The sequence below is a fragment of the Pan paniscus genome, chromosome 16 (assembly GCF_029289425.2).
Source record: "Pan paniscus chromosome 16, NHGRI_mPanPan1-v2.0_pri, whole genome shotgun sequence".
Lineage (NCBI taxonomy): Eukaryota > Metazoa > Chordata > Mammalia > Primates > Hominidae > Pan > Pan paniscus.
This window is the reverse complement of record NC_073265.2, coordinates 33570667-33583364: the sequence shown is the minus strand read 5'-3', so window position 1 is coordinate 33583364 and position 12698 is coordinate 33570667. Positions and strand designations below refer to the sequence as shown.

The 12698-nt window shown below is 39.1% G+C and overlaps 1 protein-coding gene across 2 annotated transcripts in view; it reads right to left on the bottom strand.

The window, feature by feature from the left end:
- GOLM2 (golgi membrane protein 2) overlaps positions 1 to 12698 on the bottom strand; it is a 128242-nt gene that overhangs the window by 81714 nt on the left and 33830 nt on the right. For both annotated transcript variants that reach the window (XM_003811381.5, XM_003811380.5), the window contains exons 2-3: positions 8381 to 8435; positions 2622 to 2724 (exon numbers count right to left, since the gene is read on the bottom strand). In XM_003811381.5, coding sequence (XP_003811429.1) covers positions 2622 to 2724; positions 8381 to 8435 — 158 coding nt within the window. The remainder of the gene's footprint in view (positions 1 to 2621; positions 2725 to 8380; positions 8436 to 12698) is intronic.

Below are 12698 nucleotides of genomic sequence, written 5' to 3'. Positions count from 1 at the left end.
TACACCAATCATGCAAAAAGAAACAGTTAACACATATATAGAAAAATGTTAACTTTCACCATTATAAAATGCAAATTAAACTTCCTATATGTGGCTAGGCAGGGTGGCTCACACCTGCAATCCCAGCACTTTGGGAGGCTGAGGCAAGCAGATCACTGGAGGCCAGGAGTTCGAGATCAGTCTGGCCAACACAATGACACCCTGTCTCTACTAAAGATACAAAAAATTTAGCCAGGCATGGTGGTACATGCCTGTGGTCCCAGCTACTCAGGAGGCTGAGGCATGAGAATAGCTTAAACCCAGGAGGCGGAGGTTGCAGTGAGCTGAGATTGTGCCACTGCACTCCCAGCCTGGGCGTCAGAGACAGACTCAGTCTCAAAAAAAGAAAAACACAAAACACAAAACAAAAAAACCCACCAACTTCCTACATGTATATATATATAGTAGTATCTTATTCCTATACTAACAAAATTAAATTAGAATTAAAACCAAATTTGGTAGGGCTATGGGGAAATGTCTACATTATAAATGAGTACAATCATTTTAGAAAGCAACCTTTCATCTATGCTGTAAAAGCAACAAAATTGGTAAAGCATTCTTTTAGAGGAATTCTACATTTGAGAAAATATACTACTGAAATAACAAAGGGAGGGGAAATCTTTATTTTTTTATTTATTTTTGAGACAAGGTTTCATTCTGTTGCCCAGACTGGAGTGCAGGCATGATTATGGTTCACTGTAGCCTCAACCTCCCGGGCTCAAGCAATCCTCCCACTTCTGCCTCCCAAGTAGCTGGGACCACAGGTGTATGCCAGCATACCCAGCTAGTTTTGGGAAATCTTTTTTGCATGGACATTTTTATAGCTGTGATAGTCTTTTTTTTTTTTTTTTTTTCAGATGGAGTTTCGCTCTTGTCACCCTGGCTGGAGTGCAATGGCGCGATCTCGGCTCACTACAACCTCTGCCTCCCAGGTTCAAGCAATTCTCCTGCTCAGCCTCCCAAGTAGCTGGGATTACAGGCATGCACCATCAGGCCCAGCTAATTTTTTCTATTTTTAGTAGAAATGGGGTTTCTCCATGTTGGTCAGGCTGGTCTTGAACTCCCGACCTCAGGTGATCCACCTGCCTCAGCCTCCCAAAGTGCTGGGATTACAGGCGTGAGCCACTGCACCCAGCTTTTTTTTTTTTTTTTTTTTTTAAAGAGACAAGTTCTTCACACCTGTAATCCCAGCACTTTGGGAGGCCGAGGCAGGTGGATCACGAGGTCAGGAGATCGAGACCATCCTGGCTAATATGGTGAAAGCCCGTCTCTACTAAAAATACAAAAAATTAGCCAGGCGTGGTGGCGGGCACCCGTGGTCCCAGCTACTCGGGAGGCTGAGGCAGGAGAATGGTGTGAACCCGGGAGGCAGAGCTTGCAGTGAGCTGAGATCGCGCCACTGCATTCCAGCCTGGGCGACAGAGCGACAGACGCGAGAGACTCCATCTCAAAAAAAAAAAAAAAAAAAGACAAGTTCTCACCCTGTTGCCCAGACTACAGTGTAGTGGCATCATCATGGCTCACTGCAGCCTCAATCTCCTGGACTCAAGCGATCCTCCCACCTCAGCCTCCCAAGCAGCTAGGACTACAGGCATACGCCATCATGCCCAGCTAATTTTTAAAAATTTTTTGTAGAGACAGAGGTCTCACTATGTTGCCTAGGCTGGTCTTTTAACTTCTGGGCTCAGATGATTCTCCAGTCTCAGCCTCCCAAAGTGTTAGGATTATAGGTGTGAACCACCATAACCTAGCCTGTGATAGTCTTAAAGTGAGAAAAGGAAAACTCCTACTGTGGTCCCACAATTGGAAGAGACTAAAGAAGTTTTGGTACATTAATATGCTAGAATAATATATTACCTCTACATACGTTAAATCTTTAATCCTATAGACATGCAGAAAAATACTGAATACTGTTACGTTAAAATACATATATTTAAGTAAATGTACAATGATAACCTACAAGAGTAAGAAGTCAGAAATGGACACAAAATGCTTTAAAATATGGCAAATCTTTCTAACTTTTGGTGTACAAATCTAAAAAATATCTTTTACCATAAAATTGATTACAAATATAATAAAAGTTTTAAGGCGTGATTGCTAGAAAGGCCTGTAAGAGGATCCCCAACCTCATCACCAAGTGTAGAGGTATCAGCAAGAGGGCTGACATGCAGAGCAGGAAGAGCAGCCGGCACTCAGTCCCTCAGCTCTTCTGGGAACATCTCCCAGTGCTGGTTTCATCTTCTGGATGTCCGTCAAAAAGAATCACAAATCTTCTTTCCATCTTTGCCACATCTAATAAAACTCAGAGCTTGTAAGATTTTCTGTCTCACAATGAATTCTACAACATACACAAACTCAACATGCCCTCTAAGAGATACTTCATGCTGTTTAATTTATCAAAATAAAAGAGTCTGGATTTCAAAGAGCAAAAGAAAGATAATAGAAAAGGAATTTAAAAGGCTTAACAAAATGAAAGAAGAGAAAAAAAGGGAAACAAAAGTCAGAGAGAAAGAAATGAACTGAGCCCAAAAGCTGGACAAATATTTTAGATTCATAAACATATGTTGCATGTAACATCTTACCTTTCATATTCTAACCTCTTCACAAGGTAAGTATTGTTCTTCCTATAGTCCTGAAGCTGGTCTTCTTGTCGAAGAAATTCCTGACGAAGCTCAGCAAGTTGCTCTATCCACCCAAGGTAAGAACCAAAGGAATCAAGTTCACTCATTGTAATGCTTCCTATTCAGAAGCTATGGGATGTTTTTTTAATTATACATAATTCTCAATTTCTTTAGTAATATTCCCAGGAAATTAAATTATATAACAAACACCACATTTAATAGCCTTTTGTAACACATTCATGGTCAATAAAATTTATTCATTTATTTATTTGAGATAGGGTCTTGCTCTGTCACTCAGGTTAGAGTGCAGTGGTGCAATCTTGGCTCACTGCAACCTGCACCTCCTGAGCTCAAGTGATCCTCTCACCTCAACCTCCCAGACAGCTGAGACTACAGGTGTGCAACATCACATCCGGTTAATTTTTGTATTTTTAGTAGATATGGGTTAGCCATGTTGCCCAGGCTGGTCTCAAACTTGTGGGCTCAAGCAATCTGGCCACCACAGCCTCCCAAAGTGCTGGGATTAAAGGCATAAGCCACCATGCCTGACCGGTAACATTTATTTTTTTAAAAATATAGCTTCAGTGGCTTTCACATCAACCCAAAATATTCTTTAAATTACACATCGTTACACTTTGTATAGACTCATGCTAAGCTGTGGAGACAATACAAAAAACTACCTATCTCTTCAAATCTATCTGCTTTATTAAAGTAGGAAAAAAGTACTATGGGTACAAATTTTAAGTTTTCTTTCTCATTTTAAATCACATTCGACTACCAACATAGGTGCCAATCACTTTAGATACATTTCTAGTTCGGCTATGGATGGTAGCTCTACATATCCCAAAATTCCATTTTCAAAGCTCATAATTTCTGGACTAGGACTGAATTTTTTTAGTGGAAATGAATCACGTGAAATTCCAAACTGGATAGTAAATTATAACCTGGCCAAACACTTGTTTGTAAATGTTTAATCCATAATCACCAGCCACACATGTTCTAGATTTCATTCCCTCATGATCTAAGCCTACAGACAAAAGAAATGCAGGCAGAAAAGAGTGAATGTTAATTTCACAGATAGGTGATTTTAAAAACAGCTAACAGCCTTAGCAGTTAAGCAAAAGTAGTATTAAGATAATTTTTAGAAATGAAAACAGGGGCCTATACTGTATAAGCAACAGCTATTAAGATTAAAATATAACATCTAGCCATAATGTACCAATACTATAACATATATTTTTTACAGAAGGGTTACAGAATTAGTCTTATTCCTCTAAAAGCACTCCAAAAATACTTGGGAGATATATATACAGCCACTTTCCTGAGTAAAAAGGGAGATATAGATATATATGTGTATTTATAGAGATGGTCTCACTATTTTGCCCAGGCTGGTCTCGAACTCCTGAGCTCAAGCGAACCTTCTGCCTAAATCTCCCAAAGTGCTGGGATTACAGACGTGAGCCACCATGCCTGGCTGTTTTTAAAAAGCAGATGTTGGGGCTGGGCGTGGTGGCTCATGCCTGTAATCCCAACACTTTGGGAGGTGGAGGCGGGTGGATCGCCTGAGGTCAGGAGTTCGAGACCAGCCTGGCCAACATGGTAAAACCATGTCTCTACTAAAAATACAAAAATTAACTAAGCATGGTGGTCTGAGCCTGTAATCCCAGCTACTTGGGAGGCTGAGGCAGGAGAATCACTTGAACTCAGAAGGTGGAGCTTACAGTGAGCCGAGATTACGCCACTGTGCACTCTAGCCTGAGTGACAGAGCAAGACAAAAAAAAAAAAGCAGATGTTGGCTGGGCACGGTGGCTCACACCTGTAATACCAGCACTCTGGGGGGCCGAGAAGGGTGGATCACATGAGGCCAGGAGTTCGAGACCAGCCTCGCCAACAAGCTGAAATCCCATCTCTACTAAAAATACAAAAATTAGCCAGGTGTGGTGGCGCATGCCTGTAATCCCAGCTACTCAGGAAGCTGAGGCAGGAGAATCACTTGAACCCGAGTGGCGGAGGTTACAGCAAACCGAGATCATGCCACTGCACTCCAGCCTGGACAACAGAGCGAGAATCCATCTCAAAAAAAAAAAAAAAAACTATAAATAAAAAAATAAAAATAAAAAGCAGATGTTTTTAAACAGCAGATGTAAACATATAATTGCATCCATGCAAAAAAAAAAGACTAGAATAAAAATATATCAAAGTGCTATCAGTGAATGTGTTTGACAGTAGGATTTTGAATATATACTTTTTTTCTATACTTTCTAAATTTTATTGTGGAATTATAACTGTGGCAATAACGAAGAATAAAAATTTAAGTCACATAAACATCTGCTGAGACACATAATGTTTAACAATATGCATAATAACTTGTATAATAATCAAGTATGAAAAAAATCAATGATTCATATAAAATATTTGTAGTTAACCATTATCTTTGCATATTCAAGCCACATTTTAAATTTCTTTTTTTTTTTTTGAGACAGAGTCTCTAGCTCTGTTGCCCAGGATGGAGTGCAGTGGCGCGATCTCGGCTCACTGTAACCTCTGCCTCCCAGGTTCAAGCGATTCTCCTGCCTCAGCCTCCTGAGTTGCTGGGATTACAGGCACCCACCACCATGCCCAGCTAATTTTTGTATTTTTAGTAGAGACAGGGTTTCACTGTGTTGGCCAGGCTGGTCTCGAACTCCTGACCTCGTGATCTGCCCGCCTCAGCCTCCCAAAGTGCTGGGATTACAAGCGTGAGCCACCGTGCCCAGCCAAATTTCTCTTTTTATAATATTAATTCTCCAATATGTAAACATGGTTGATTTACCCCCCATCTCAAATAAAAGTGATGGATCTGTGGTGGCCAGGTAGCCATAAAAAACCCTTTCAGCTTGTTGCCTGATCCCTGTCTCCATCTCCTAAGATACAGCAGGCCAGAGGTACCAGAAACCCTGGCCCCAGCTATGAATGCTGATTCTATAGAGACAATGAGATCACAGTAGGAAGCAGTAGCAAAAAGCCTTGTGGCCAAGGGATCGAACTAGCTAGTTCAGTAAACCTGTGCTCAGGCTGGATAGTTTCTAGAACTGAAAGCTAAATTTAAAAACTGTAACTAAAAAACAAACAAAACTTAACAACTACCAGAAAGAGACTTCAATTGGTGATCTTTAGGACTCATTCTCCTCGGGAAAAAGGGAACAAAAAGATTACAGTCCCTTCTGATTCAGGCTATGCTGTAAAATACCTGAAATAGCTTCAGAATGAACCTGAGGCTTAGTATGATTTTAAGATTCTTGGATGGCTTCTCTGTACCCCCACAAAGCTTCCCATTGATGGTATTTGAAATTCATCTATCAGGAAATAAAATTTTCCTTTGTAATTGAAGATAAAAGACTTAAAATACAATTGACAAAGAAAAATAAAACATTAATATGAGTTTTAGCCCATGTAAAATATGATTATTTCCTATTTGAATACAGAGAAAGATCATAAAGCAGGGAGGTAATTGGTGATTTCCAGTGGGTCAAAACAGAGATTTGCAAGGGGAAAAGTAAGAAGACCAGAAAGCAAAACAAAGGAGAAAGAGGATCAGGAAAAATAACTGATGGATACTAGGCTTAATACCTGGGAGATGAAATAATCTGTATAATGAAGCCCCGTGACACATGTTTACCTATCTAACAAACCTGCACATCCTGCACATGTACCCCTGAACTTAAATAAAGGTTAAAAAAAATCAATTTTACTTTTGACTGATTGGCATGTGTTTTCTTTATATGAACCCAGAGATATTCTGTCTAGCGTGGCTGCTCCAGGTCACCGTAGCAGAACTCTTAGAGTAAGTTAACACGAGTCAGGTTGATTGTACAGGACGCTCTATCTTTGAAAGCAACACCAGTTATGTTATAGAAAGACATGGCTGTACTCCCTTAGTTTAACTTCAAAAGATTAGGGATAGGTAAGAAATGGGTTGCCTGGGGCCAGCTTTAAAAAAAAAAAGAAAATTACTTCTAGAAAACTTTGACTTTGAACTTTCTTTCAGTAACAGGCATAAAAACAAGGTAAGCTAATCAAAATAAATCTGATAGTAGAATGTCAATTTATTATCTCAATGATTGAAAAAACCAACTTTCCTTTATTTCCAAGAAAATATAAACCATCTCAAGTGTCTTAGTGTCTATTAATTCTACTATAGCAGATATTAATTTCAAAGAAAACTTGCCTATAAAAGGCAAGTTTTCAAGAAGTTTGTTTCAGTAGAAATCATTCCAGTTGCAAAAGTCACATTATTGAATTTCAATTTTAAATTTTTAAATTCAAATTTAAGAGCCCAAGCTTCAAAACCAAAAGTTGTATAGCTATACATACAAATCAAGACCTTTTTCTCTGCTGAAGAGTATCATGCACAATTTCAAAATATCTCAAGATCTACTCCAACACATATGGTACAATAAAGATTTTTACTCAGTAACACAGGTTGTCATTTTTGTTGACACATACTAACAGAAGCCACAGGACTTCTTATTCAACTGATCTATTTAATAAACAGTTAATAAGCATTAAGTTACTGCTTTAATAAGCCCTAATAGTATTTCTTAACATTTAATAAGAAGTATACTTTGATAACAAGTGAAAGCATTTGTAAAAATTGCAAGTTGGAAGCAGCACTGACACTGTGGCATCTTCTGTGTCATCCTAATATATTTTGGTGAGTCAAAAAGAGAACATGGACACAGATGCAACAAAAACCCATGTGACGACCCAGAAAGCATTTCTAACAGAAAATCAAAGCTGTTCTAAATCATGGATAATAGGAAATCAACAACTTATTTTAGGGTTACAACACAAAAAACACTTCCTATTGATTGTGCTAGGTAAGGAGAAAAATTTTACTACATTACAAAGCCAGCTAAGGTTGGCTACTTCGAGAGGACAATAAAAATAGATTATCTAAGTATATCTAAAGAGGCTCAAAAGGATAATAGAATAAAGGATATTTATGAAGCTAGAGAGCATGTACTACCCACATACATAAACCTAGAGACAATGCGTGCAAAATTTTAAAATACAGTATTATAACCAAAGGGTGTGAGGGAGATGAGGATTGTTCCTCAGATCCCAAACTTCAAAGGCTAACAGCGATGGCATGAAGTAACATAAGCAGATTGTAGGGCTTTTTTTTTTTCTCCATAAAAGCTGTAGTACCTCTTTATCACTTCATCCAAGTAAAAATATGCGTGTGTATTTTTATATTTATTATTATTTATTTATTATATATTTATCTATTTTCCAGGTTTCTTTCTGTTCCCAGGGTATATAAGACCTTAAGCTTGGAGGCTCTATCCAAAGCATCCCTAGACCTGAATGAATTAATTTAGCAGATTGGACACAGTACAGAGGGAACACTTCTCATCTTTTCCCTAGAAATTTGATGGCTTCTGAAGCTACAGCTCAATTTTTTTTTGAGTATTCTCTTAAGAACATTTCATTGCATAACCTTGTCTATAGCTCAAGGTTAAGACACAGATCTCAAATTTTAACTTGGATTTATCATATATAAAGCATCATTAAATAATTTATTATATCTTAAGGCAAAAGGATAAATGTTTTACCATCAGAGGAGTTTGTTCAGAAAATTGTATTTCATTAGGCTAATTTACTATTTCTTAATTCTTCACAATTTTAGGCATTTAGTGACCTTGGTTTATCTTTAATCTGTAATTAAGGTTCTTACCCTTTAAATGATGTATGTCTGCCATCTGATACGATATGTTGTTCTGTAGTTTAACCTGAAAAAAAATTAAGTTCTCATTTTACTAAAAAATATGTAGTTTTGCTCATTTTTTTGGTTCACATTCACTTTGAGCTTGATCATAAATGCAAACAAAAAAACTCTGGTTATTTATTTATACTCTACCTCTTTCCAAAAAAAATCAGCAATAATTCTGATCTTGTAATGCTTACTTTAAATTTGCACAAGAAAATTCATTTCAATTGATAAACAATGTAACAACTTTAAAAGTTTTAAAGTTTGAACTGAACATCACATAATGATTTTTTTCTAAAACTCAGAGCTATGGTCACTGTCTTCTAGGAGCCAGTACATAAGAATACTAAGAACTTAAAAGTATACGAAAACATGACTCAAAGGCTTACCAGTCAACTTAAAAATTAAAATAAGACCTTGGATAAGCCAGGACCTCGTAGACAGGGAACTAACCACTCTGTTTCAGTTATTGCTTTAGATAAGTTTGTTCTAATTGTAAAATGTAACTAAAATATCACTAAAAATACATCTCTTGTCTACCCCAAAGTAACTTTACTTTGGAAGGCACAGGCAGATTCACATTAATCAGAAGTAGCACCATGGAAAAATGATTTGTTTTTTTATACTGAGTCTCACTCTGTCGCCCAGGCTGCAGTGCAGTGGTGCGATCTCAGCTCACTGCAACCTCCGCCTCCCAGGTTCAAGATATTCTGCTGCCTCAGCCCCCAAGTAGCTGGGACTGTAGGTGTGCACCACCACACCCAGCTAATCTTTGTATTTTTAGTAGAGATGGGGTTTTACCATGTTGGCCAGGCTGGTCTCGAACTCCTGACTTCAAGTGGTCTGCCGGCCTCTGCCTCCCAAAGTGCTGGGATTACAGGCATGAGCCACCACGCCTGGCCTGAAGAATATATTTTTAAACTTTTTTTTCAGAGTCTTGCTTTGTCAACCAGGCTGGAGTACAGTGATGCAATCACGGTTCACTGCAGCCTTGACCTCCAGGGCCCAAGTCTATCCTCCTATCTCAGGCTCTCAAGTAGCTGAGACTACAGGTATGTATCATAATACCCAGTTAATTTTTAGAAATATATTTTTTTGCAGAGACAGGGTCTTGCTATGTTGCCCAGGCTGGTCTTGAACTCTTGGACTCAAGTGATTCTCCTGCTGGCCTCCCAAAGTGCTGGGATTACATGCATGAACCACCATGGCCAACCTAAACTTTTTATTTTAAAATTAATTACAGATTCACAGGAAATTGCAAAGATAGCAAAGAGAGGTCCCAGGTAACCTTCACACAATTCACATAATTTCCCACAATGGGTACATCTTATGTAACTACAGTACAACATCAAAACCAGGAAACTGACATTGGTACAATATGAATGTATAGCTCTATGTCATTTTAAAATATGTGCAGATTTGTATAACTACCATCACAATCAAGATGCAGAATACTTTTATCATCACAAAGATCTCCCTCATGCTATCCCCCCGCCCCCCTTTTTTTTTTTTTTTTTTTGAGACATGTTCTCACTCTGCAGACCAGGCTGGAGTGCAGTGGCAAAACAGCTCCCTGCAGTCTCCATCTGCAGGGCTCAAGCGATCCTCCCACCTCAGCCTCCTGAGTAGCTGGGACTACAGGCATTTGCCACCATGCCAGGTTAATTTTTTTATTTTTAGTAGAGATGAGGTCTTGCTATGTTGCCCAGGCTGTTCTTGAACTCCCGGGCTTAAGCAATCCTCTTGCCTTGGTCTCCCAAAGTGCTGGGATTACAGGAGTGAGGCACAATGCCTGGCCCATGCAATCTGTTATAGTCACCCCCAACCCCCAGTCCCCCACCACCCCATGTCAAGCCACTCAATGGGAAAGTATAAAACAACTAAGAAAACATGAGAGTAGTCTCAAGAAATTAGACAAGGCACCATCTAAAGCAGTATATTACTACAAGAATCCAGAGATCCGGGAAAACTTCATGGAATTGATTATATCTGAATTAGGCATTGAAAGTTAGGTAAAAATTTAAACAGATGGGAAAGGGGCATTTCAGATGGAGGAGATGGTATAAGAAAAGATACAGTGGCAAGAAAGCATGAGGTATACCTCAAGACTCCACCAACATACTGTCTGACTGGAGCACATGAAAAGAAGAGTTGGAAAGAAAGATAGAGTAAAAAGACCATGGAGTATCTTTCAGTCCCAGGTAGAGTGTATTCTTCAATCTGAGAGCCCACGACTTTCAAATTTAAAATAAAAGTTTGTCCATAAATAGATGAAAATATAAATGTTCTAGGTGAAGCAAGAGAAGGAGTCTAGGGGGTCCCTCTTTTTCTCCCCCCCGAGTCCTGGGTGCTTTGAAGAATGAAGTTTAAAATATACAGCTAGGTCAGACACAGTGGTTTATGCCTAGAATCCCAGTAGTTTGGAAGGCCAAAGCAAGAGGATCACTTGAGGCCAGCAGTTCAAGACCAGCCTGGCCAACACAGTGAGACCTACAAAAACTAAAGAAAATAAAAAATGAAATTAGCCAGGCATGGTGGAACATGTCTGTAGTCCTAGCTACTTAGGTGACTGAGGTAGGAGGATCACTTGAGCCCAGGAGTTTGAGGCTGCAGTGAGCTAGGATTGCACCAGTGTACTCCAGCCTGGGAGACAGAGCAAGACCCTATCTCAAAAAATAAATAAATAATGAAATATAATGTTGATATTCAGTAAGAAAAAAGGAATAAAGTACTAGTACATGATAAAATATGGATGAGCTTGGAAAACATTATATATGCTAAATGAAAAAAGACAGTCACAAAAGTTCAAATATTATCTGATAGCATTGATATGAAATGTACAGAATAGGTAAAGCCATAAAGAAAGAAAGTAGATTAGTGGCTGCCAGGGGCTGGGGGCAGGAAGGAATGAGGAGTGACTTTTTGTTGAGCACAAGGTTTCTTTTGGGGGTGATGAAAACGTTCTGGAATTAGACCATGGTGATAGTTGCTCAACATTTTAGATATAGAAAAATGCACTAAATTGTACACTTGAACAGGATAAATTTTATGGTACATGAATTATACGTCAATTTTTAAAATGTAAAACAAACAAAAATGGCCAGGTGCAGTGGCTCACGCCTGTAATCCCAACACTTTGGGAGGCTAAGGCAGGCAGATCACCTGAGGCCAGGAGTTTGAGACTACTCTGGGCAACATGGCAAAATCCCCTCTCTACAAAAAATACAAAAACTTAGCCAGGCACAGTGGTGCATGCCTACAGGCCCGGATACTTGAGAGGCTGAGGTGGGAGGACTGATTGAGCCCTAAAGGTTGAGGTTGCAGTGAGCTGTGACTGCACCACGGCACTCCTACCCTAGGTGACAGAGCGAGACCCTGTCTCAAAAACAAAAATGAAAACAAAACCAACCAAACAAACAAAAACCCCACTCACACATTACTATGGGGTATCATACAGGAAACTGGAAGGCCAGGCGTGGTGGCTCATGCCTATAATCCCAGCATTTTGGAGGCTGAGGCAGGAGGATCATTCAAACTCAGGAATTCAAGACCAGCCTGGAAACACAGTGAGATCTCATCTCTAATAAAAAATAAATAAATAAACAGATTAGTCGAGCATGGTGGCATATGCCTATAGTCCCAGCTACTTGGGAGGCTGAGGTGGGAAGATCACTTGAGCCCAGAAGTCAGGAGTGCAATGAGCCATAATCAAGCCACTGCACTTCAGTCTGGGCAACGGAGCAAGACCCCATCTCAAAAAAAGAAAAATGGAAACTGAGGATAACACAACAGACAAACACTATGTACTCAAGGAGCTTACCATTTAGGAGGGGAGTCAAGTAAATAGGCAATCATAATACCGTAAAATAAATGCTATCATTCGGTTCTACAGACATGATGGGCGAACTTAATAGAAGGATTTAATACAGCCTTCATGGAGTGAGAGAAGGCTTCTGGAGATGATGATGATGACTGATATGAGTCCTGCAGGAACCAGGTATAAGTAGGGAGAAGATAAGGAGGAAAGGCATTCAAGGCACGTGTCAAAACTTAGATATGAAAAACACTTAACATTCTAGGAATTATAAACAATTCCCAGTAGCTGCAACAGAGAATTAGGGAGAACTGGTAAGAAATATGGCTAGAAAGGTAAGTAAGGTTCACAATTATGAAGGGTCTTCCAAGAAACATGGATTCATCCTGTAAGCTATGGTCAATCTTTAAAGGTCTTTTAACAAGGTAGTAAAATTCAACTTCCAATTTTTTTTTTTTTTTTTGAGACACA